Source organism: Halichondria panicea, chromosome 7, assembly GCF_963675165.1.
Source record: "Halichondria panicea chromosome 7, odHalPani1.1, whole genome shotgun sequence".
Taxonomy (NCBI): domain Eukaryota; kingdom Metazoa; phylum Porifera; class Demospongiae; order Suberitida; family Halichondriidae; genus Halichondria; species Halichondria panicea.
The window spans coordinates 4,293,792-4,321,098 of record NC_087383.1 but is presented as its reverse complement, the minus strand read 5'-3'; the positions used below and the strand labels follow the sequence as shown (position 1 = coordinate 4,321,098).

General features: G+C 40.1%; 2 protein-coding genes across 3 annotated transcripts; one reads left to right on the top strand and one right to left on the bottom strand.

The window, feature by feature from the left end:
- LOC135338008 (sacsin-like) lies at nucleotides 1–26,639 on the bottom strand. Of its 2 annotated transcripts, XM_064534014.1 has the most exons (6): nucleotides 26,612–26,639; nucleotides 24,505–24,567; nucleotides 19,817–19,907; nucleotides 19,536–19,639; nucleotides 16,811–17,069; nucleotides 1–13,151 (listed from the first exon to the last, which is right to left on the bottom strand). In XM_064534014.1, the coding sequence occupies exons 4-6, from the start codon at nucleotides 19,629–19,631 to the stop codon at nucleotides 226–228; spliced, it is 13,281 nt and encodes a 4,426-aa protein (XP_064390084.1). In that variant the 5' UTR covers nucleotides 19,632–19,639; nucleotides 19,817–19,907; nucleotides 24,505–24,567; nucleotides 26,612–26,639; the 3' UTR covers nucleotides 1–225. The 2 variants fall into 2 exon arrangements, with proteins under 2 accessions (XP_064390084.1, XP_064390083.1); XM_064534013.1 differs by lacking the exons at nucleotides 24,505–24,567; nucleotides 26,612–26,639 and adding an exon at nucleotides 20,071–20,116.
- On the top strand, nucleotides 21,760–24,019 carry LOC135338010 (solute carrier family 15 member 4-like). The gene has a single exon (XM_064534015.1). The coding sequence runs from the start codon at nucleotides 22,368–22,370 to the stop codon at nucleotides 23,871–23,873; it is 1,506 nt and encodes a 501-aa protein (XP_064390085.1). The 5' UTR covers nucleotides 21,760–22,367; the 3' UTR covers nucleotides 23,874–24,019.
- Nucleotides 26,640–27,307: the final 668 nt, after the last annotated feature.

Sequence of the window (27,307 nt, the reverse complement as noted above, 5' to 3'; positions counted from 1 at the left end):
TAACAAAAATGGCCAGTTTTGCCACCTGTCCTTACACATCAACATCCTATAGCTACCACAAGCACTGATCAGGTAACATAAATGGGTGCACAAACAAACGTTTCTACTGTTGTGTATAACTGCAACGTACCCACAAAATATAACATAATTATAATCCAAGAAAAATAAAGTTGCTAGATCTAATCTAATAATAATGCAATGTCCAACAACAAAATATTGTTTTAGTTAAATAGACTCTACGATATTCTTGATAATTCTCAGTATAGCCTCGGCATGATCCTTGGCTTGCTTGGCCTGCTCATAGTTGTACATGTCAGCTGGTACAATACCAGACGACCAGCGATTGGGGTATCTTGGGTTGAGGTAGTAGCTTTCCAAGGGCGTGGTGTGATTGGCTAGTCCGTGAGTCTCTCCAGGGCGTTCAGACTGTAGACCGTACGCATGGGTGCTGATGTTGTGAGATTTCATCGAGTTGTCACTTAAACCACACACAAAATACTTTCCTCCTTTGAGAGCTTTCTCCGCTACTTGGTGAGCCATAAAGCAGACATCGGCACATAGCTTTTTCTCATTAATTGCCTCTGTGAACAATGTAACAAGAGACATAAAATTAGCCTCAGCTTGCTTAAACCAGCGTCTTCCTTCAGCAGGATTTCTTTCAGGACGAAGATTCTCCTCTTCGAATTTTGGCATTCCAGATGCAGATCCACCTCCCCAGGAAGTGCTTCCAAATCCTCCTCGAGGTCTTGATGAATCTTGCTCTTGCTTATAACTTTCTCTTTGACGTCGGGCAGTTCTTCCGAGATCGTCCCAGTCAACATCATTACTGGCATTTCTCCTTGAAATCTCAGAATTAAGAAATTTAAAGATTTCTTCTGCTAAAACTGGATTTTCCAGGTTCTTGTCTGGATGCCACTTAAGGCAGAGACGTCTAATAGCTCTTTTCCTGTCTTCTTCTGGGAGCTTCCATATGTCTGAAAGCTGACGTTGTAGATCTAGAATGATCTGTTTAACATTTTCTCTTCTTAGTTTTTGCTGCAAATGGACTATTTCAGATTCTCCCTCATACACTTCAATTCTATTTTCTCCCTCAGCTGGTTTCGGTTTATCAGTTTTCAAACCTGTTAAGAACTTGTACAGCTCGAGTACTCCCACTTCCACACCTTCTTCATTGTCTGAATCTGTCAATATTACATACCTCATGTTGACAGGGGGAATCGAGTCAAAGCTGTCGTAGCCATCCAAAAGAATTGGATGCATAATCTGGACAAAAATAATGTGATTTTCCATCATTTCATATCCCACTATCTCCCCAGGGTGGAAAACATTCTCAACTGTTTGATCGAGTCTATGATGCCAACATTCAGGAACATCTTTACCCAGTTTGAATGTGGCTTCCTCCGTTCCTTCTCCAGTAAGAGGAATACTGTCGTAGTCTAAAATTTCCTTGATTTCTCCATAATTCTGTGCATTCAGCAGCTTACAAAGTACACTGTGCAGTTTTTCATAAACATCACTGGTCATTGCACTTGGTTGCTCCAACCTAAGACGAATTAAACGCAGCAGTCTACTTGCTAATGCTTTATGAATGGTCAAAAAACGATGAGAATTCTTTTTGAGTTGTGAGTCCAGATATAAGCATCCGCTGAATGTCTCTTCGACTACCTCAATAAAAAAGTCTGTGTCCAAATTTCCAAGTTTCTGTTGGGACAGAGTCTCTTTGAAACAGATTGCTACTCGCAGGTGGTTGAGTGTTATTATTTCCAAGTTGCTAAGAAACTCTGATGCAATAGACGTAATCGTCTCCAACGATGTGCTGGATTCGTAATAGGTCACACAAGCAGCTATCGCATTTGGCAAGTTGGGTGTCATTGAAAATGTTTCTTTCAATGCTGTTCCCGCATCACTATGTTCAGTAGCTTTGCAGTCCAACAAGACTGTTTGAGAACACAGGGTTGACAATCCCAATGGCCTAACTTTACTAGGAAGGAGTTTGCAGAATTCGCTCTCAAACATAAAAATACCATCCTTTGGTGCTTTGATTCGCAATAAAGAATATATAGTATTTTCAAGTTTTGGATGAAATTTTCCCTTGAAATTTACATCATCGGCATACAATAGTGTTGTTGAAAGGGCCAATTTATTGTTATGATTCGGTAGGTATAGCGGGTAAAGTAGCTCCTCTACATACTTATCACCAGAACCGAATGATGTAGAAGACAAAAGCTCAATGAGCTTTTTTAGTGCTGCTATAACACACTCTCTCGTCTTTGGCTCAAGGGTTTGCTCTGATGAGCGATCGAAAGCCATCTGTAACACCAGTTGAATATGATGCAGGCTTACAGAAGAACCAACTCCAAGATCTTGTAACAAATGAATACAGCCTGACATTTGTTTGTCGAGGTTATGGAGAAATGGGTGATAAACTTTGCTCACTCCACTCTGCAAAACTCTACTTGGTTCCACAAGGATAACTTGCCAATGATGAGTCGCTTCAAATGTACTATAAACTGGAATGAAAGGAGTATTGCTGAGAAGACGTACTGCATCATCATCAAGTTTCTTCAAGCTGTGTTTATGATGGAGAAACTTGACATGCTCCACCATGACGGACATGAGTGACTTACTTGTCTCCGAAGGAGGTTTATTATTCCCTGGGTACTGATCAAAGTGTTGAATGTTAGTAAATTTTGATGATGAACATATGTTCCTGATGTTACTTATCACATCTGAACTGTCGGCTTCATATGTAATACCAAGCATATTTGCCAATTGAGCATGCTCAGCAACATAGAAAGGCATCCAGTTTGCGGGAAATGTTACTATCGGTTTAACCGTCCACAAGAGAACAGCACAGTTAGAAGTGGCTACTTCATTGAGTTGTACAAGTGAGTGACGCTGTCGATCAATCATGATAGTGTTTGACCCACATTGTGCAGGTCGAATCCAGGAGATTGCTGGAAGAGATAGTGTAGGCACAAATGGTATCTTGGCTACTTGTTCAAGAAAACCTCTGTTCTGATGCCACTGAGCTTCCTTCGCAATGTCAGAAAACAGATACTTAAGAAGAACACTGGAAGCTTGCACAGGTTCTTTTTGCTTACCGTTGGCAGTATTATTGCAAAACAGCAAAAATTGTTCCATTGTAACTGTGCACTTCAGTCCTAACTCCATGAAGAACTTGAGCCATTCTTTCCATGCACTTTTAAAGTAGGCAGGGAGAAAATCGAAGTACTCACTGAAAGTGTTGAAAATCTCGACTTCATGGTTGCAATAGCTGCTCACTGGTTTCAAGACATCTTCACCAATACAATTGAGTCTTTTTAAGTCACAGATAAAGGTTGCAGCTCGTTCCCTGTTTTTGTTGTGCTTAGATTTATTGCTTGCACAAACACTGATAATGTCAAATAATTCATCTCTGATATGGGCAAGGTGACTGTATCTACTGTGCTCATCAAGTACATGGAAGTTTTTGAAAATGAATTTGCTGTATAACTCTTCTACAGAGAGCACAGTAATAAGTAATGTTTCTGGAGAACCAAGGAGTTCCCATAAACCAGTTTTGACGAAAACAGCCATTGGAACACATTCACTCCATTCAGAGTAGCCAACATCACTGGCTTCACATGGCCAGACATAAGCTGATTTATCATGTAAAGCTCTGAATTCACCATCCACGCACTCAAACAGAGGAAGAGACTTGACATACTTAAGACTCTCCGGATTGTTCCTAAAATCGATTTGTTTGAGATACGACACCATTGTTCTAATGTTCTTCCCAATAATCACAGACAAGTCCTTCTTTTGATTAAGATAAAACATTGCCTTTAAAATATCACACACATTAGATAGAACTGGGCAAGATAGTTTAGCAAAGCCAACAACTTTGATATCCAGGATAGGCATGCCTGCCTTTTGTAGGACTTGATACACTTCGAGAACGAGCGAAGAGGCTTCCGTTTCATGCTTTGTAACTGGATAAACAGGAACAAGCGAGTCACTGTACGAGTGGAGACTGCCACATGTACTTGGTAAAAGAGCCCATTGTTTGAGTAAAGTGGGCATGTGGAAACTAAAAACAGAATCTGATGAAAAGCACTTCCAATATGTGTACAACTGGTCCTTTGACAATTCTGGAGGAAGCTGTAGTACTCGTTTTGTTTTCAGGCACTTGGGTAAGTGATGGAATAGAAGCCTGTTGACAAGGTCCATACTGTAAGAATTGTCTAACAATGGCTGACAGACTATAAAATAGTCACAGCTGTATGCAACCTCTATCATTTTAGGGTGGACAAAACACTCGGAGGCACTGGGAAAAAGCTCAGAAAAAATTGACTTGATAACCTTCGCTTCTTGTTGGAATCTCCTCAACTGACCATCTGCAGTTAAGAGAAGGGGGTGACCAAACGGTTCACTTGAGAATTCCGATGGGTTTGTAGGTTCTGGACTGGCTTTAATCCTTGAGGGAATCAGTGATACCTTAGCAGTTGTACATATAGTGTCTCGTAGGAGGTATTCAGTAAACATTTTAAATCTAGACACATCTCTAAAAACAGTGTCACTGATAGCACATGGGAACTGTCTTGTGTTGCTTGCCTGAGAGCAAAATGTTGAATAGTACTCGAATACAGTTTGCGGGCTGGTAGATTCAATCTTCTTGGTACCCTCCTTCATGAATTCGTTGAGTTGAGCTTGAATAAAATGACTTGCTGCTGTCAGTTTCATGCCTATGCTTTCCAGAATTGTTTTTATTTCTCTCCACTCTTCATCAATGCTAGAAACGTATGACCAGAAGTATACTTGAGTGGATGGATCACGGCTTTTAGGAGGATACCAAATTACTTGCAATTGTTTTGACTCACTAGTAGTATTCTTTGATCTAGTTGACAATGGTGAAATACTTGCGGAGTATTTCTTGTCCACTACCGCCATAATGTTTTTGTTGTGGGAAACCAGTTTCTCATAAACACTATCTGCAAATTTTTTGAAAACTTTGTCTAATTCAGAAGAATATGGAAATATCTCATAGTACTTCCTGATATCATGATTCACTGTGAGCCATCCCTTGTACGGCTCAGTGGATACATAAAAAGATTGAGAATGCTCAAGAAGAATTGCGTACGAAGAGGATATCGCTTGAAACAATCGATTGTTCCAAACAGATCGGTCATCTTGTCTCTCCTCCTCTGTACAACTCCACAAGTTTCTACGGGTTGAGTTCAGAATAAAGTTTCCGTTCACATGCACCGGCAGTTTTGATGTAACTGGTAGAGGCAAGAAGCAAAACACTTTGCCCCTGAATTTTTCCTCGCTTGATAGTGCAGTCTTTAGAAAAACTTGAGTGTATGGTGTCATTGGTCTGGGACGTGGAGGCAATGAGATAGGAGCTGCAATCCCATGTCTTGGCTTGATCGTTTCAACAAAACTCCACGTTTGTTGTTCATTCTCCATATCTCCCAGCCCCTGTTGAATTAACCACTTTTCGACCGTTGAAACTTCCTTTCCAGATGAGAAACGTATGTCACTAATGGTTAAGGGGTATCTGATTACAAGAGATTTGTTTCCTTTCTTGTTGTTAAAGTCAGACATTGCTTTATGAAGCTGTAGGCGACTCTTTTGAACTGAATCGTCAACTTCAGTGCAATACTTATTCATGATGTCTATAGTCTTCCTATTTTCTCCTATAACCATGAATTTTAGTTCTGTGACATTATTGAGAAAAAGCATTGCTTCTTTCATACTGGGTGCCCAATCTTGAAGCATTTTAAGCATGCTTCTAGATGTTATAGGTACACCAACTGGAGTTCCGTTCTTATTTCTAGCGACAATTTGTGAGTCTCTCAAATGCTGTTCTGTGTGCCTTAAAGGAAATCGAAATAAAGAGCCACCACTAAGCTCAGGAGGGCAATTTTCAAGGCCAGACTGCAGATAAGCAGAGCTCATATCAGGAAATAATTTCCAGAAGCCCTGACTCAAACCTTCAAATCTTCGTCCTGGATAGAGCACATTAGCTTCATGCACATACTTACAGTGTGGATCCAGCACACACATAGTTTCTCCTCCAGTGATGAAGCTAGGGCAATCAGTGAGGTGGTAAACAACATTGAAGCCGATGCCGTACTGACCAATACTTTCGTAGTCAGTGCGTTTACTCCCAAGCCCCAATTTCTGTATGCCTACCAAGTCTTTCTCAGAAAAGACACTGTCATTCCAAACTAGAAGAGCTGGGCCTTGAAGTTTATCCCAATTCTGCGATAGTATTCCTTGATTTCCGTGAGTCCTCATGTCCAAAATGATATACATTTTAGTTGCCTTGGCATCATCAGTGTTTTGGAGAAGTTCTTTAAGAATTGTGATATCAAACGGATAATCTCGTATTATGTTTTGAATCCTGCTAGTTAGTTCTTCATGCTGGCCGAATTTGATACTCTGAAATTGACTGGATGAAGAGCTCACAAATTTCTCCAGGATTCTACTTCTTGCTGGTACCACGCCCAGTTTCTTTGCCAGGCTTGGTGGAATGGTGTCATGTACGTAAGTGTACTTAGGGTCCTTTGGTGCCCAGTCTACGTCATTATAGGCCAGTGTGTTTGACTTGTGCAGGACATAATCTTCACCAGGAAGCATAAGTGTGGGGATAGTTACTGGATTCAGTTCGATATGGTGAAGCAGAGTTACAACAGAATGTAGCACGGCCTGGCACTGCTTATCTACTGGTTGGTCTTTAAAATCGCTCTTCATAGCTTTAAGAGCTTTCTCAATGTCCTTCAGGTAAAAATGTTTCTTCAACTGCAAAGATTCAATCAAGTGTTTCCTCGATGATAAACTTGCTGGTACTTTGTATAGATAGGGACCATCACAGCTCCAGTCACTTCCAACAACCTCCTTGTTGACGAACTGCTTCCCAGTCCACACAGATGATATTTGCAGGTGCTGAATTTCCTTCTGATTTCTACCTGATGGCTCTTGTTTTGAATGCCACGGAAAATATGTATGAACTTTCTCAGGCTCAAGTTGCTTGTCAAGGAAACCATACAATTGACGGCACATTCTATCAATACTTTCCACCAACTCTTGTGTTACAGTAGGCAGTTGAGATTCAAACACTCCTTGTATCTCAGCAAGTTGTGCAATAGCTTCATCCATGGAAGGTGATTTTCGTATGCTCATCACCGAAAGACTATCTTGGTTGATATACCCACAGCCTCCATCTTCAACACGGTTTTCATTCACAAATGTAACTTGGGACCCAGCAAGATCAGGATTGATACCGGTACTTCCTCTATACCTATCTTGGCCTACAATCATCAAATCTTTACCACACATGAGTTCATGCCCATCTCCTTTCCATGGAAGAAGGTATCCTGTTGGTTTTGGAAGCACTGGTAAAAATGGAATAGAAGATAGCTCCCCACTACTGATGGGTTTCTGGTATGGTAAACTTCGAGATTTAGCGTTCTTTCGTTTAGTAAGTGGCAATTCTGCTGCCCTAACAACTTTGGTACATGATGACAGAACAAGTTTTGCACGCTTTAAAGCTTTGGTTTTGTTGGATGAATATAAAGTCGGAATAGTACGAGCACGCTCCACAAGCATATCATATGGAATAGCTTCACTTATCATACCAAGATCAAGCAAGGCTGTGCCGGAAAGATGCCTTTCCGATAGTTCGTCAATAGGAAAACAGCTCTCAGACTTATCATACAGAGGAGCAAAATCAGCATCACGGTCAACAACTTCAGTGCATTTTCTGAGTACTTTGCCGTCAGGGGTACATGGTATGGAGGCATAATTCTTGAAGTAAACATCCAACAAGTAGCTCCGTTCTGTTTCATTATCATACTCAGCTGCATACACCTCAAGCATGTACTGAATTACCTCAGAGCGAGTGCTGAGGATCGACTCAAGAGATTTCAAGTTCTGGAAAAAAATTTTGGTGAAAGCGGGTTCATCAATTGTAACTTCTTTCAAATTGAAGTAAGAATGGAATGTGATAGGTAGTTCAACTATTGGCAGGTATAGATACTTGACAACTCTAGTAACACATTGAGGAGTTGAAGATTGCTCTGATGACTGACACAAGATTCCAGGAGCAAGAAATCTGCTTTGATTGCAATGTAACCATTGCTTTAGGTACTCTGAGTAGAAAAGTTGGTCTGATGAAATCAGTACATACAGCTGTGATACCATATACTTCCATGGATTTTGATTCAATAATTTTGTCTTTTGTGGCCACAAACCATGGAAAATATAGCCCTGGATGTTCATTCCTTTCAGTGCTATCAAAAGTGTATGATAAGCTCTTGGAATGACCCCTTGCATTAGAGTGATATTCCATGCGACTTCTCTGCCTGTCTGTGAGGTAGCTTCGTCAGAAGTCCAGATGCCTCGGCGATTGTTGATCACAGCAAAGTTGCTACTGATGTGAACTGGTAGCCCTGACTTCTGAGAGAGCGGTAGGAAACAAAATATCTCTCCTGGGAAACTTTCGTTCAAACTGTAGCTACCAGAAGTGCCTAACGGGCAAGCAACTGTGGCAGTGTAGTATATCTTCTGGCAATCTCTTTCATTTGCTTGGGAAATCAGCCAATGACAGTTTTTACTTACATCCTGTGCCCCTCCTGTACAAGACAAACTTTGAATCTCAACTCCAGTAGGAAGAGAAATGGGGGAGTGAATACTCTCACGGCATATTTTCAACAGGACTACTGGAGCATTTTGGCCAGGATCGATTCGCTGGAAAGTAATTGTTCTCACATGTTGCAAAAAGAGAAGTAAGCTGGAGCTACATTCTTTAATGGCTGACACGAGATCTGTAAAAGTGTTTTCAGTATAGCAAGTCCCACTAAGCACACTGGCATTTGTGCGGAAAGGCAATCGGAACAATGTACCTTGATAACTGTGTGTTCTCTCGAATCCAAACAGACCTATGTACGGATCTAACTGCTTTGAGCCAGATATAAGCCTGTGCGTAAATTTAGTTCTCTTTCCAGGTTGTGCAGGATTTTTGACTTCTTTCTTCAAGTAAGAAAGAGTAGGATCAAATATGTACAAGTAATCTCGACTGATGAAGGACGGAACATCTGTCATGTGGTACACAGAGCAAAAGCCTATTCCAAATTTGCCAATTTTGAGAGCTTTATCCTGCTTGGTTGCTGCTGCTAGCTTGGTTATATTCTTAAAGTCATCATCTGAGAAGGTTCGATTGTTGTGAACGATAAGAGCAGGACCGTGAGCTTCAGCAATTCCTGAGAAGAACAGTTTCTTTGGATTTGCTTCATGCTGCCTAGCATCATAGCAAATGTTCACTTCAGTAGCCTCTGCATCATCAGCATTTTGCAACAGTTCCTTGATAATAGTGAGTCCATCTTTGTAGTCTCGGAGGATATTCTTCAATCGAGTGGTGAGTGGTTCGTGCTGACCAGCATCTTCAAATGTGTCTTCAGAAATATCCAAAGACTCCGACAACGGAACTGCACCAAGATTATGAGCCAGGCTAGCAGAAATGTGGTCATGCACAAATTGGTTGGAGTGTTCTTCCTCAGACGATTGCAGGTAATCCTTTAGGAAGTCATTGTCTGTGTACACCACCTCCGAAGCTTGAACTAGCTGGGGCCATGCAGACTGTGTCTCCACTGGTACCAGAACATCTTCTGGCATAACTTCATCGGGAACATTCTGGTTTCCATCGTTCGTAAGCCAGTTAAGAATGCTCATGACTGTACTCCAGGATTCTATAGCATTTGTTTGGTGAACATTAGCTTGTACATTGTCTCTGATCATCTTGAGGATGGACAAGATCTGGGCTTGACTAACGTTTTTTGAGATTCTAGAAGCTGAGCCAAAAAGTATGGAAAATTCAGATAGGGTGTCGGGTAGAACGTAAATGTACGGTTCAAGGTCACGCTTGAAAGTAGATTTTTGCTTTAAAGCTACTACAGCTGGAGCTACAAACTTCCTGTCTTTCTTGATATATATCCATTCTGGAATAGAGTATAATGATGCACGATAGGAAGCACCTTGACTGTTCATGTAGCCATACACTTGAAGAACAAGCCAGTTCATAACATCTGCAGAGAGTTGATCCTTGAGTGTGAGTATCTCTTTATAGTGAGCGACCACATACTGTGAAAGACTACCAGAATCAGTTGATAGCATATCGGCAATATAATGGGCAACAGTAGGAGATACAATATAGGCCTGTGAGCCAACTAGGTAGGGAAGAGTACTTTGCTCCAAAGGTGCAACTATGGAGTTGCTCAGAGAAATAAAATGTGAACTAAGGCCTTGCCCTTTCCATGACATATTCTCAGGATAGCCGGACGGCTTATCACTGAGAATTGGGAGCCAGCTCCAGTTAGTAGCTAGATGCTTAAGAGCAGTTGAGAAGGTGTAATTTCGATAACGATCATTAGCTACTACATAGTGTCCACCAGTTTGCTTTTGAAAAGTAGGTGTGCTTATGTAATTAAGCACTGCCTTGGCCCGACTTAGCTTTACGCTATCGACTTGTTGTGGACGTGTGCTGTGGGAACAACTAATGGAGTAGACAATGTCAAGGGCTTGTTGTGGGGTAACTGCGACACGGAGACCACAGGTTTTTAAAGTTTGAACTCTCTCATACGTGTTGTAAGGAGCCTGAGGGAATACATTATCTCCGCTATACAGGCTCAAAATATCTGAATCAAAAGGCGTAAATAGTTCCAAAGGACTCTTTCGCCCATTAGCTGTCTTTACAAATTGTAAGCCCTGAAGGTGACTGGCCATATTAATATTGTACTCTCTGGAGTTGAGGACTGGAAACATGGCCAGTACTTCTGACATTATGTTGTCGATGAGGTGGTCTGGGAATGTCCTGCTTTTAATGAGCGGAAACACATGATCAACAAGAAGTTTGCAATCTGATGGAAAAGAGATAGTTAAGGATTGCAATAGCTGCAGCTGATACTGATTTCCTCGGGACAGAACAATGAAGTTTGAAGGCAGGTTTGCAACATTGAAAGCACAGTTGTTTGGTTCTCCTACTACTTGTCTTGTTACAGAATTCAATGTTGCTGTGTTAATAGAAAACAGTTTTTCAGATGAGTTTGAAGCAGACGAGAATATGCAAATGTTCTTTAAGACATTAATTCTCATTGGAGAAGGTGTGTAAGTGCTAGATATGAGAAAAACTCTCAAGCTGTCAGCTTCTGGAGCTGTAAAAGTAATTCCTCCGTAATTTGGCTGTGATGCTATGACATCTAACACGTTGTTTGTGTCTAGCTGCTTTATGCATGATGAAAGTTGCCTGTGCTGTATATAACTGAATTCACTTTGTAGGCAAATTCTGATATTCATTTTGTAAAGAGCAGAGAGCAAACTGCTAGAGCAAGACGAAAATCTGCTGACATAAATCACGGCCTGTACACTGCTAAGGGGAGCAAGGCAAAAACTTCTTGTTGAGCTAGAGGTGGAGATGTAGCAAGGAATTAGAAGCTGGTTAGCAAAATATTGTAAATTTTTATTCTGCATCCAATTCCAGAAGGTCTGAAGCCAAGTGGAGGGAATCTGAGGGTGGGGCATGGGCACTAGACTGCTCCTGCTTGAAGGTAGAGCCTTGGAGAGGAGACTAGCAACATCTCTCTCAGTGAGGAGTCGAAGTTTTGTTTGTTGTTGAGCAGCCACAGAATACAAATTTTGTTGAAGATTTATATCATCTGATGCATCGACAAGTAAGTGGTTCAAGTTAGGGAGTAAGGATCGCGGACAATCATTAGAGCAAAGGTAAACGGTTTGCTGTCCGAAAGTGGTATCGAAGTTAGTAAAGCTACCATTCGCTAGGGGTAGAAGATTTAAACCTTTGAGATCGTTGTAGCAATTGTCAGAGAGGCAGTACGTCAAAATCACCCTCTTGCCAATTGGGTCAATGTTAGAATAACTTTCAGGGTGGGTGCGAAGTTTGGAGCGAACTAACATAGGAGATACCTCCGTGACACCAACCTTGGCGTGATACATTGCTCTCCATATGTTTGAAGGGACCTCGACTAGATATACACCAGAATTGGTGAGAACTCGTTTCACAATGGAGGGAAGTCTGCTGTCTTCACTGATAAACGTTGCTTGAGAGATGAGAATCCAGTTCCCAAGGACTTGAAGTGCTTCGATCTTCTCAGCCCAAACAACTGCTTGCTGAAACAATGAAATGTACAAAGGATGGAGAATCTCAGAAAAGTGTTGCTTGACCGTGTCCAAATCAGGCCAGGCTCTATAGAACTGATCATGAGAAATACATTTCTTAGCCTCCATTAGTAGCATAGCATAACAAGGTGGGAGGAGCTGACTAACGAGAATTTTGTTCCAATTTGCTGTGGGATCATTCCTCCTCTCAATTCCAGGCCACTTTAAACTACGTCTCTCGTCGTTGAGCCCAAATGTTCCATTGACATGAACTGGCAGTCCAGATGCAGCCTCCACTGGCATGGGAAGGAAACAAAATATCCGACCCCCAACAGAACTAGCACCTAGCTCCAATACTGTACCAACCCACGGAAAGGTACGCTGCTTAGCTGCAGCTGCTTGTACTGCAGTGTCTGCTGATCCGACATTATTAGCTATCAGCCAATTGCTCTTGCCAGCTTGGTTACTCCTCTGATTGTTATCAGTCACTATTACAGTGAAAGTAGCTGTGAATGAAAATACTTGGCAAATTGAGTATGGCCGTAGACAATGAGCCTGCCGAAGTTGCTGCATGAACAAACAACGCTTGGAAGTAATTGATACTAGATTAGCTGGATCTATTTCCACACAGAAGGATGTGCTGTGCTGACCACTCGGTGAGATGTGCACTACTTGGATCTTGCACACTGACTTCAAAAACAGAAGCAAATACTTGGCCTCCTTTCTAAGAGCATCGAGGAGCTCTTGCAGTTTTTGAATGTTGTATATATTTTCCGAGAGACTAGATGTTTTTGTGCGTAATGGAAGTCGGAAGATAGTCTGCGAATAACGGGCCGAGTTTTCAAAACCAGCCAAGCCATTGAGCGGGGTGATAAAGTCAGATTTCTGCTCGATAAGGTGAGACAGAGTGAATGCTTTCCCAGCTTCACCTCTCCACACTGTTTCTTGAGGTTCAAAACAAGCTAAGCGATTGCCACTGATGATTATTGGCAGGTCTGAAAAGAGATAATTTTAGCTATAATTATGTAGATACACATACATAATTATAATTGCATGTTGTCCAATTATTCACTGTGATGCGTACAGTGATTAATCGCGTATCAGTAATTGCACGTCGTCAAGGCAGTAATTGCACGTCGTCATTAACGACGTGCAATTACTTTTAGTAAAAATGGGGGGTGGTCGTAAAATATATGTGTAACATGAAATATCTCCGGAACAAAAGTATTTCTGGACAACTTTTTTGTATCAAAAGATAAAAAATGTATTAACAATTAATGTGCAAAAACAATTAGACCTTAGCCGACAAATTTGCTTGAGTTCCATCGCTAAGCGAAAAGGCACCTAAAATATCCCATAATTGAGTATTAATCAGTACGTGTACTTATGTAAGCTATACATAACCATGCATAATTATGTTAGCTAAACTATTCAGGAATGTTGTGCCAAAGTTCCATACCTTAGCCGAAAACAATTGGTCTTTTCCATCGCTAAGTGATTGTCCGCTATAGAAAAATGTTGGTGTTTTATAAACCACCACATACCCATCACCTTTGGTTGCCATGGAAATATTTTTGGATATGTTTTAGATAATTTGTTCACCAACACAACGGTATCATCATATTTTCTTAGAAATGTTCCAATCTCAAAATATTTACATTTATGTACTAACACGTACCAAATTGCGTTTATTTACTCTATAGTTTATTTACTCTATAGACTAAAGGCACTGTAATTATTAATTTTACATAAATAATTATTGTCTCCCATGCATGAATCAAGCATGAAAAAAGCATTGCGCTTGTTATAAGCCATAATTTAACCCGAGGTGCACAGTCCTTTGATTCGTTTGTCTGTTTTCCTGAGTTTAAAATACTGTGACGGATTTTAATATTAAGCTTCCCTGTCTGAATAAAACGAGCAAAAACTAATAAGCCTACCTTGCACGTTGCATGGCTATAGAGCTAGCCTAGGAGTGGTTCTATTTCTTATAATCGCAAAAACTACTCTACTGGCCTATACTCCGGTTCCAGTACCCATGTATGCGGTGGCAGATCTATAGGGGAGTTTCTGCATCATTGGTTTCACTCCTTTTATAGTAATGTAGAGATCAACACTTAGTCAACTAACTGCTAGAGTCTATAGCTATGTAAAATGTCGTTTCATTACACATTAATAAAATCTTCTTTTTTCGTCTTTTACATCGATCGCTCACCCGCTAGATATTAATTTGCATATGGTATTATACAAGGCTGGGCAAATTTATTTTCAGTAGGGTAATGAAGAAACAGGTGTGTCCATAACTGTGTATGCGCAAAATGACACCAAATACCATGGGTATACATGTATCTCATATGTGCAGACCACATATTTACACTGCTGTTTTTATCAAGTGTTGCAAGCGTGCGCTTGCTAATGCCTCTCGCCATGTTTTTGCTTTCGCTCAAAAGTTATAGAAGAGGTAAATAATTTGCAATGTGCTTTATTGTTTCACAAGAAAAGGGGTGTCCACAGTTCATAGTGTATACTGTGAGTTTGTCAAAGGCACGGAGTAAGAGAGAAGAAAAGAAAAGAAAGAAGAGAGAACAGACAGTAGTATAGCACAAACAGTATAGCATAATTAAACAAGCAGAAAGTGTGTATCTATATCTACTGAAAAGAAAAGACTTGTGTACATGTATCTATTGTTACCAGACTTGTGTACATGAATCTATTGTTATCTAGTCTATATGGTATCATTTGTTTTGTGGCTTACCGGTATACCACTGGTCCAGGACCTCAAGAAAAATGATTCTGCCACTGGATGCTCTAACATGTGGGGATGAGCGCGCATGCGCATTGCATCCACAGGAATAATTAAAGGGTGTGTCCAAAGAGATCAATTTCACAATGGCTACTAGATCTATAGCTAGCTGTTTTAACAGATCTTTTCTGACTCTTGTGTAGCTAACAAAAAGCTAGCGCTTTAGTGCAAGGCTAACTCATGTGTTCAATAGAAAGTTTGTGCAAACAGATGATGCTATAAAAGATTCTGAAGAGACTGCAACAGCCTTCAATGTGAGTCAACTAGCCATAACTAGAGAAAGAAGCTTTAGTTTGCAAATCCACGAATCAAAATCCAAGAGAACGTGGCTAGAAGCCTATAGAAGCTGTTAGTTTTCGTCGCATTGCAACCGTACAGTTGGAACACACACACACACACACACACACACACACAGTCAGCTTTACCGTATCCCTCGTGCGGCTACGCCTCGAGGCATAATTAAGTCAGGTGGACAACGTACAGAATTAGACGTGGCTTATCAATTCTCTTATTCGCTTATCTGGCATTTTAAATTATTGATCTGGTTTAACAAAGGGTCCAGATAATTGAGGTTCTATGCATCATCTAGAAGCTTGAGAATATGTTAGCTTCACGCATATTTGCCACCTGTGTTTATGTAATAGTTGTGACACATGCACGAGTGCCAATTATATTGGCTCAGTAGTGACTTAGGCCTGAGGGCAAAGGCACTACTGGGCCAATACATCCCATGTGCACACGAGTGATCGAAGCTGTGTAACAACTGCATTCTATCCATGTACACATCACTCCTTTTATAGTTTGCAACTACTTGTGGTCGGCTGTGGAATGCAACAGCCGCATGAAAAACGTTTTTGTTTACCTTAAAGTACCGTATAGCGGTAATTTTCATGGGGCAAAATATTCGTGGTTTTCATGGTTTAACACTGGACCACGAATGTTTTACCCACAAATGAAGAGACCTTACCTACTTTTTACCTGCAGTGCAAGCAGCAACCACGACAATAAAAACTACGAAATGGCTAAATATTGCTGAACCAAGAATATTTTGACCCCCGCAAATTACCCGTTATACGGTAATGCAATCGTGTTATACTATAATATAAAAGGGACCGTTTCAAGTTATTGGGTAAGTGAGTAGGCTTCAGGTAACTTCAGCCATACTGTGGTGCTAGTATTGTATCTGGCACAGTTCACCATCTGAACTGTGCCACATGGCAGATATTAGTGTTTCCTTTGATCCCTGAGGTCAAAATGCAACAAACATTTATACACTATACAGCCCAGCGTGCATGACCTATAGCAGAAACTTTTAAATAGTGGCTAGAATGATATCAGATTTGAACTTTGACATAATAGCACATAAAGTGCTAAACCTTTGGCGATAGAAACTTATAGCAGAAACTTTTAAATAGTGGCTAGAATGATATCAGATTTGAACTTTGAACGTTATCACATATCAGTGGTGCATGCATTGGAACTAGGGAATTACAGCAGAGTCAGCAAAGAAACCTGAGGTAGTACAAATTAGGCAGTGGCGTATCCAGGAAATAGGAAAGGGGATTTCAAAAACGTGTTTACCCCCACGCAAGAATCATGGCTAAGAAAATTGCTGAGTGTGTAAATAATACTGAAATACTATTTTCGCGTTTTGGAGTAATTTGATTAGTCATAATAATAGTATTCCAACCATTTTAGCAATTGAACTACTTACTATAATATACAAGCACTGTGTATTAATTTTAATCGAGAGACTTTGATGGTCATATAATTATGGTCGGAATGCTTTGCAAGCAGCATGTAGTTGCATGGAAGCACAAAGAGTTAACACTATGACTTGAATCAACTCACCAGTGAGATGGTAGACAGAGTTGAATCCAATCCCAAACCTTCCAACTTTAAAGGGATCCTCGGCCTTGATACTCTGCTGCAAGCTCTGTATTCCCTTCCAGTCCTCTTCTGTAAAGCAGGCATTATTGGCAGCTACCAGAGCCGGGCCTTGGAACATGGCCAAGCCACGATGAGGGAGGTTGGAAGTGCTATGCTGTCTCTCGTCAACATAAAACCACACTGTTGTAGCTCCAGCATCATCAGCATTCTGAATCATCTCCTATATAAAAAAATTATTATTACTGAGAGAAAAAGGTGGATACTCTATAATTCTTTATAAGAATATGGAGAGCTTGTCATGATGCATACTTTGATATAGGCATTATAGAAAGCACAATGTGCCTAAATAAGCCTGTTCACATGCACAATGATTGTGTACAGTGGTTTTCCATACCTTTGCAGGCTATAACTCCAAGAGCACTGCAACCACAATGTAGTGATTACCTGTCTGTGTTATTTTAGTCCACCCACACATCACAAAAATCAATGATGGGTAAAATACTGGCTATTGCAGACTTTTCACACAACTCGAGGGGTTACTACTCTACTTTCACAGCACTCCTTCTATAATTATAATGCTTGAGGTCAACAAGCTGCTTTCGGAAATATCCAATTTTGAGCCTAGTAAATATAGGCCCTCCGCTCCCTATAGCTATGCATACAAGTTTTAGCTCATATCATTTAGCCACAATGAACCAAGCAACAAGTTAGCTGAGCTACCATCAGAGCTACCATCACTTCAGTCAGACAAAATATGAGACACCTGGAACTTTTAGCGGCTATTATAATTATTTGGCGAGTGAGCTATTAGAATTTGGCGATTTTTAATTTGATGTCTTAGGCTACTACAGCAATTAGGTCCACTAATTTGGCAGTTTTGAAATTGCCAAATTAAAACCAGTTACAGTTTGCATTTTGCAGGCCATAGCAAGTAATTTTGTTGGCTTGTTACTAACAATCATAACAGAAGCCAACCAAAATACTATATTTACTACATTGTGGTTGCAATGCTCTTAGTATAGCCTGCAAAGGTAAGGAAAACCACTGTACTGTTCTGAGTTACTGCTATTGTTGTGTACTATATAGTTTCCTAGAAAAGTCCATATAGAGACTATATTCACAGGAGTGTGGTGGGAGTAGTTTTACTGGAACAATTAACTCATTCCAAGAAGTAGAATGATTATGTTGAGCAGCCTTGCCCTATACTGTTAGTAACTTGCCCTATACTGTTAGTATAATGAAGCACCCGTGCTGATGCCTGGTGGAGGTGCCAAAGCTACTTAACATAAAGCTACTAATAGCTTTTACACACACACTATATCATGAATTTGATGAACAATCTTGCATTAATTTGCTGCATGCAGGCAGAATTCAGAATCACAGGGAAACTCAAAGAGTGGGTAATGATCGGCCATGATTGTTGTTAAAAACGATTGATGCCAAAAGTTCAAGCCAAGATTAATGGCTGCATCGGTAGAGCCTTGCAGCTCTCTTCTCACTGTTGCAGCTACCAATAGCTATAGCGTTCTAGTGCAGAGCTAACTACTAAGTAGAGTAGCAACACTCGATGGACAAGTTTCGCTACGCATGCACTCTTCTGAAAAGGCTGCAATGGCATTCCAAGTAAGCAAAACTAGGCATAACTCGAGAACGAAGCATTATTTTGCAAATCCACAAATTAAAATCCAAGTAAACATGACTAGAAGCCTATAAAAACTCTTACTTGCACTTGATTCATCCTTGAGTAGCTGTAGCAATCTACACAGACACACACACAGACACACAAACACAGTACCGTATACCTCGCTTGCGCATGCGCACCGAGTCATAATAAGTTTTTGACTTAGATGCCTTAATTGAAAGCACCAGAGGTCGCTGATGCATAGTGGAAGCTGGATTAAAGTTTCAACTTTTGAATGTTAGTTAACCTTGCACTAAAGCACTAACTATAAAGGTCAGCTACAAGAGTCGGAAAAAAGAGCTGCAAAAGCAGCCAGTGAATTCTGCAGATCCACCCACTTTTTAAAATATTCATGACAGGAAATGCATATAATTACGATACTTTTTAAGTGCTTCTAATCCTTGCTTCTATCTTGCTTCTATCCTTGAATCATCATCACCTCTTCCATAACTTGCCTCAAGGCATCAAGCAACTTGTATACTCTTCAAGTTTGCTTCGTACTGTTGAGGTATAGTTGCATGCCAGCTTTTATATAGGCAGGCCCATTGTGAAGTAGAATAACTTTCACTGTTTTTTTACATAATAATCGCCCTCCCACATGCGTTATAAAACAACACTAATATGGTCACCTGGCCTAACTAGTGACTACCTAGGGATATATCCCATGCACATATCCTGACAACCCTATATAGTGATTAGTGGCTTTTTATGACTAATTGGCCGTGCCTGATAGCCTTGGTCAATTAGTTACAGCCCTGGTACATTCCCTCAGCTTTACAGCTAAGAAACCATGCACCACATGATCTTACACTAAGTTAAAAAAGTGCAATTGCTTGTACCGTAACTGTCCTAAGCACCAGACTTAATTTGAGCATTGATTTGAGTACTCTACTATAGCATATACTATAATTATGCAGAAGTTTCCAGTTGAGTTACGGTAAACAAGGCCTCTAGTACACATGTACAGGCAAAATTTACAGTTATTTGCATAAAAGGAGTCTTCACCTTGAAGATTTGTCCATCAGGATACCTCTCAAGGATTCCCTTTATGGTAACAGACAGGGGAGGCCTTTTCTGTCCAAATTCTTCTTCATCCATCATGAAGAGAGCTATAAAAGTGAGTCACGGTAGGAGTCATGCATCGATTAATTAGCATACCACGAATGAAAAAGATGGGTAGGTACGGTAGTAAGATGATAACACCACACAACTCAAGGACGGTGTAAAAGTGATCAAAGTTTGTAATACACACTAAATCTCTATAGCTCTTGAAGGTACGAACTCACCTGATTCATGATACAACTAATAGAGATTCTTGTTATAGCTGCCTGGAAGTTTTTACCCAGGAAGTTTAGTTTCCTGTAACTGTGGTCAGTTCTGTAAGGGTAGAGTGACCAAGTATGACTGGGGCTTTTATAGCATATTGGCTTGTACTAAAAATAGACACAATGTTCTATAAATGTTCTGAGAAACAACCAAGAATCTAACATGTGATGTCTATCTAGATTAGAGTCTATACTGCCTATGCTAAGAAATTTACCTACAAAAGTGGTCAAAATTAATGTTCTGAGAAACAGGACATTGTGATAAATTCATGATTGTTCAACTTTCTTAGCATGCATGAATATAATTATAGATAGGTCTAGTCTAAACATACAAGCATGCATGCGTACTCTTACTCCCCTTTTTCGGGCTTCTAAAAACTGGACTCATACAGAGAGCTAGGTTTATGACTATATACCTATAGCATTAACTACATGTACACTAGATCTAAGTTTGGAGGGAGGGAACAGTGATTGAAGCTATAATACAACCATAATTATTAATAATTATACTGTTTTTTGCACCTTATGAATAGTCATGCTAGTCATGCACGAATGTATGGGGTGACATTTGTCATTAATTTTATTGATTACTATGTGTCTGCTGTGAATACATGAATATGGTTATAGAGAAAGTTATGGAGGGAACGAGGCTAACAATAGCCACACAATGCAAACAATAGCATTCGCAGATACAGACACCATTCAAGAACGCTTTGTTAGCCATCTACCACTTAAAATATTGAAAGAATTGTTTGTGTTACAGCTGAAAGAAGACGACGTCCGGTGGTTGCAATTACCGGACAAAAACAAAATCAGTTCGGACAGTGCTGATATTCTCACCAGTAAGGACTCCTGCAAAAATGTAAGAACTGATGACTATAGCGAAACTCTAGCCTAGCTGCTGATCAAAAATCAACCTCAAATTCCTATTGCAATAAATCGGACATTTGCAATTGGCCAACCACTGATTTCTGTGCTCAGAATGATACATTTAGACACTATAATTTATGGTGTAACTTTGTGATATCTAGAATATAAGCCATAATAATTATAGTGTTTCAACATACAGGTAAAGATGCAGAGATTGCATGAGCCCCAAGGTGAATGACAGAGAGTAGGGTTATAAAGTACCAACTATTTGACAAACACGGTTGCAATTGCTGCTGGTTGGGGGGTGCGCACTGCTCTCTGTCATTATTTTACACTTGTAAGTAGATGTATAAAGTAGATATGCTACATCACTTTGAGCCCAAATACGTTCAGTGTCTGTAAATACAGTGTCCAGCCAATTGATCATAACTTCGATTTATTGATCGAGAGACCTTCACCAATCAACCGAGTGTAGTGCAGAGCCCGATAGGAATTTAATTAATTTTTGGTAACATGCAGCTAGCTAGAGTTCCGTTGTGGAGTACAATGTGTATTGATACACTTGTATAAAGCTAGGACAAGGGATTTGTTTTTCAAGGGTTCACAGCACTAACATTCATTGTATTCCATTGCTAGGGTGGTTAGCAGATGCTAAGCCAGGGTCTTCAAATTAAACAGTTTCTTTTTTACTGATAGCAACGCCATTTAGCTGCATTTAAATTCTCTACTTTCCATGCTCAATTCTAATGCGCACACTAGATATACAAATGCTATCGCTGTATAATGTGTTCAGCCATTCAATGTTTTTGTGGAGCCAAAGTCACCTAAAGCCATCAAAACCATTTTCCAAGTTCTAGTACATGCAAGGCTTCTACAGGAATACATACCCTCTAGACTACACGTACGTAGACCTAGGTCTATATGATAGATATATATACCTTGCAAGTGACAATTAAGCAATAAATTAACTGAAAGTTTACTACAATAATTATATTTTTGCCCCTAATTTAAAGCTTAAAAAATTAAGGCTTGGCCATGTTTGTACAAACTCTACCATATGTGACAGGCTCTGGGAAAACCAGACTATTGGAGCAGAATTTAGTATTGAGCTACAGCTAAATTTATGCCAACAGTATAAAATCTCAAATAAAATGTTATTGATGTATAAGTATCTACAGTCCTTCTACTACCTCTCTGTAAAATCTGATGCTCTAAATCCAACTCTTTCCATCGAAACGCTTCGTCCAAAGTTTCGCTATTACCTTATTTTTCCTAATTAAGCAATCTTTGAGAGTCGTTTTTCTCGATACTACATTTTACGGCTTCGAGTTTCCAACGTGCATGACTCGGGTATGAAACTAGGTATGTGAACACTAAGCATATCATTGTGTAGGCAATGCTCTGCTCTATTATTTGGTACATTAATCACACATATTTTAGTCTGCTCCAATAGTCTGGTTTTCCCAGAGCCTGTCACATATTTAGAATTACAGTTATCTATCAGTTTGCTATAAAAACATTGAAAGAAAACCATACGCAGAAATTGTATATATGCACGTAATAACTCTAACAAAGCTCTTTATTTCTTAGAGTGAAAACAGTAAGTACTATTACCTATAGGCATTACTCAAGAACCAGAAGAATGAGCTGTGTAAAGCAGTTCCACTCAAGAGGAGCCCACCTAGTTCTGCTGTGGACCTGCATGTTATGTACTTCAATATGGCTATTGTTTAGACTGTATAGAGCTTTGTTTCAAGGGCTGAAGGACATGGACACCTACTACCAACTGGGACTACTCCCTGTAGTACCATTATTCATTTGTGCCCCTATTCCTGGCTGGTTGGCAGACGCAAAGTTTGGATATTTCAAAGTGTTCAGGGCAGCTTGTTGTATGCTTTTGATTGCCTCAATAGCAGGGTGCATAAGTGTCTTACTCTTGGAAAGCTTTAAACATGAGACTAATACATTATCGCATGTTCTGAGTGGAGGAGTTGCTCCAATGGTGTATGCTATTGGGCTTATTGGTGCTACAGCAGGCTTAATGACAGCACTACAAGTAGGCTTGGATCAGATGCAAGATGCTTCAGCTACTAACATCACTAGTTTTATAACCTGGTTCGTATTCTCAATATTTGCTGGTTGTTGGCTAGCTGATGTGCTGTACACCTGGCTGACTTCTTGCAACACTAACTGGACAATACAATTGTTTAGTCTGCTACCAACTATTTGTACGTCACTTACTTGTTGCTCAATATTTCTTCTCCCTAACAAGTTTCTAGTTACTGAGCTACAATTACCAAATGCATTCAAGATTATCTATCAAGTTCTCAAGTTTGCAGTCAAAAATAAAGCTCCAATTAGCCGCAGTTCCCTCACATACTGGGAGGAAGACGTGCCCTCTAGACTAGACCTGGGGAAGACAAACTATGGTGGACCTTTCACTACAGAGCAAGTTGACGACGTCAAAACATTCTTCAAAATGTTGATTCTTCTTCTACCTTTACTGATCATCTCCGTGGCAACAAGCTCTACACAGAGACTCTACATGTATAGCACATTCAATATGAATAACTGCACTTCACAACTCGTGTACAATTTTAGTTACAGTCCTTGGCTGAGCGGAATTATTGCAACTATAGCATACGAATTTGCTATCTATCCATTGATAAGGAACAGGTTACCAAGCACTCTCAAGCAGATCGGAATAAGCTCATTTCTCATCACACTTGGTACTGTTGTCTATTTGATTGCTACTATAATCACATACTTTTTCTCTAACGATACTACTATCATCAAGCCTTCACTACACATTGCATATTGTGCTTTCTTTGGGATTGCTGCAGTTTCCATAGTAAATTCAATGCTCAAGTTTGTGTGTGCCCAATCACCGTACAGGATGCGTGGTATCCTAACCGGTTCTACAATACTCGTGTTCTTTATTTCTATAGCTCTCGGTGTTTTATTGTTTACAGTATTCTACTCTGTATGTGACGTAGGGTATTGCGATTTGATTCACACTTCAATATCAACTGCACTAAGTCTGATTGGATTGGTCCTGTACTGCCTCCTGTCTCGTTGGTACAAGTGGCGAGTTAGAGACGAGGACAACCTGACTATACGTACGTACGTCCATAGCATAAACACTTAAATGCTCTGTCTTTGTGAGTCTTCAGTGTATACAAATGTAGCTATTAATGTGTGGCAAGTCATAAAAAACTCTAAATTCACAGATTTACATATACCACATGCACAACCTAACCTTTATACATAACACTTTTCTTATAATTTTCATAATTATACATGCAGTATCAACTGAATCATTTGGGACAACTTTCTTAAAATTAATTTTAAAAACTTATTGACAATAGCTACAGACGGATGCCTCAAGGGAACTACAATATTGTACTTGTTTGCAATACTCACTATATCAAGCAACATGCATGCAATATCAGAAACCAGTCTTAGCTAAGTTAGAGCCAACACAACAACAATACAGTACACATAATTATGTCCACCATTACTGCTAGAACCTTACTTCGACATTATTCTAGTAACTATGCATGCAGTACAGCACAGGATAGATAGAAAGATGACGATGATTCAAGCTGAGTTGGAGTGTATATATGGAGCATAAAATGGGGGGCTCTAGCCCCGCCAGCCCCCCGCTGACTACGCCATTGCTAATAAACGCCTCTCTGCCAGCAAAATTAAACATAGCCGCTGTCTCTGATCAAACATACATAATGGCATGCATGGATAGCGGGAGAAACTCAACTCACCTATGATGGGATATTAATCTCTGAACTGACACTTCAACTTTCTGGCTGGTTGAGTCCTTGTACCTACACCCACACAGAATGACAAACTTATAAGAAATGTGGTATATAGTAGTGTACTTTTCAAACGTTGATATCAATGCATGATAATGAAAGTATATCGTGGGTGGCTGATGCCTCGGTTGAGCTATATACATGCAGTACTATACACTGTGCTGATGCACATTTACTACGAAGAGTGGGGGACACGCTTATAGGATTTGTACTGCTGCACTAAGAAGTGCAGCGATTGCAGTATTTCTAAGATAACGATATTCAAGACTCAAATATTGATATTCATATACGTGGTTTATTCCGAGCGAAGCGAGGCTATAATTAGACTGGAAACCACGCCCCTTTCTTTAGGGAAAGAGACTGGCCAGGTGACTATCAACAACTCGTCTTCATTGCGTACTGAATTTTGCGGAAGTGGTTCAGGGAAAAGGGTGTGGTCACCAGTGTTGCGGTTTAGTATACTTTGGCTAGATCTACTGTACTCTAGCATTACCATAGATATAATGACTCTAGCAAGCTAGCTAGCTCAGCCACCTACCAAACTTAATTTCAATCACAAGTCAACTGCTGCAAAACTATGTGCAAGTCTGGAGCTAGCTCTGTCACCTGGATGTACCTAGTTCTTGTCCTGTCTGTGGCAATGATACCGCTGTAATAGAAACTCAAATGTTGCTGGCAATAGGGCAAAGCAAGGGACTTTCTAAACCAGTTGGCAGAGAGACAAATATATCTGATCTCTGCTACTGACTTTTGTCTGTTATTTTTGCAGTGGCCTTGTAGCCAGCCAGGTTTAATATAGCAACTTTAGAATTGCTTCATTGGAGAAGTACTGATAGACAACTTATATCCAAACAGCTAGCTAAGTAGACATAACATTTATACTGCAACTGTACAGCTAAAAATATTAATACTCACATAATATTAAAATAAAATTTATGCAATATTGTGGTTTAGATATCTCCCACGCATTCATGCACACACTACATTCCAAGCATTCCGTTGGGACGAGTCGTTGATAGTCACCTGGCCAGTCTCTTTCCCTAAAGAAAGGGGCGTGGTTTCCAGTCTAGGCTATAATCGGGTTCAATCGAGATCAACCGTGGTAGCGGTAGTTTGGTGGTGGTTGGTCAATCAAGGTTCAAACTTGCTTCATGCAGCTGCTCTCCACTCCAGCGGTTTCGCTCTAAAACTCAGTATAGGTACTGTATATCAGCATAACGACTTCTCATCCCACAGTGAAGCTTTGCACGGCCGTTAGTGAACTTTCTTCAACAATATAGTTCTTACAGTACGTGACAATCTGCCACCAAAACGATCATTACACAAATATAGATGTATAGGTCTCCAGCTAGCTGCTGCTCTCTACCCACAGCGTTTCTATCTAAACTCAAATATGTAGTCTACATCAACACAAGACTCTCTGGACCAATTCTGATCTCACAGCGAAGTTCTACACTATATACAGACCTAGCTTTCTTATGTGCCGATCATTATAGATTAGGGCGATCACAGTGGCGTAGCCAGGATTTTGGAAAGGGCAGGGCTCAAATCAGTTCAGCAGAACCAGAGCAGGCAGGCGCTGAATAACATGAACTTTTACCTAAAAAAAAGGTCATCACTTTTCCTCAGCAGTACATTGTAAGCATGCGCATTAGATGGCCCTGCCCACATTTCCATTGAATGACATTATTCTAGTAACTATATGCATGCATGCAGTATACTGCAGAATAGATTGACATAGAACCTATTGAGCTAGATAAATTTCGGATTTCGGATGTGATACGCAATACAAACATTTTCACCATACGAAAATAACCTGCTACGATATCATAAGTAACTGTTTACCATGTACTAATGCAACTGCTATGTAGGTGTTGATCTTGGGAATCAAGTTGACCTACTATATATAATTTACTATACATGTAATTATAGTAAATTGGGTAGACCTAGATGTATAAGGTATGGTAGTGCATCAAATAACTCCTATATCTTTGTTGAAGTGCACGAAAAGAGAGAATGCAATCTAGGGTGTAGAGATAAAGAATTGTGTACTCACATGAGATGTATAGTAGCCTCCTTCACAGGCCTCATGTTCAACAAGGAAATCTCTGAGTTTCGATATTGGTAAAGATCATTAAGAAAACAAGTTAAAATTGAACTGAACTGATGGAAGCAGTTGCAAGCATATGCATGTAGATCTATGATGGAACCATAGATAGTATAGAGGAAGAAATGATGGAACACGTAAACAGTGACAGACTGACACTATTGGTTTTTATGAGTCAAAGAAGCTGTGGGCTGTCGGCTAAAGTAAAGAGACAGGTTAGACAGGGAGGCAAGGGAAGGGTGCTGTTTCATGTCGATGTATACCTTTTATTTAATATGCCTCTGTACACATGCGCAAGTGAGGTATATACGGTAGTGTGTTTGGGTGTGTGTCTGCCTGTGTCTGCATGTGTGTGTTGGAAACAAACAAAAAATGTGCCTTATCTGTGTCTGTGTAGACTGCATGCTATACAGCTGCTCAAGGACAATGAAGTGAAGTAAGAGTTTCTATATAGGCTTCTAGTCATAGATTTTAATTCGTTGATTTGCAAATAATGCTTTGTTCTCGAGTTATGCCTAGTTTTGCTTACTTGGAGAATGCCATTGCAGCCTTTTCAGAAGAGTGCGGCAAAACTTGTTCACCAAGTGATGCTACTCTACTTAGTAGTTAGCTTTGCACTAACTATTGATATAGCTGCAAAGTCAG

Bases quoted from the DNA above. Each gene is read 5' to 3' on its own strand.
- LOC135338008 (XM_064534014.1), bottom strand. From the start codon at position 19,631: ATGATGGATGAAGAAGAATTTGGACAGAAAAGGCCTCCCCTGTCTGTT. The intron at 17,070-19,535 runs GTGAAGACTCCT...TTTTTTATATAG, and splicing joins CTGATGGACAAATCTTCAAG to GAGATGATTCAGAATGCTGA. The intron at 13,152-16,810 runs GTGAGTTGATTC...ATCTCTTTTCAG, and splicing joins CTCTGTCTACCATCTCACTG to ACCTGCCAATAATCATCAGT.
- LOC135338010 (XM_064534015.1), top strand. From the start codon at position 22,368: ATGAGCTGTGTAAAGCAGTTCCACTCAAGAGGAGCCCACCTAGTTCTG.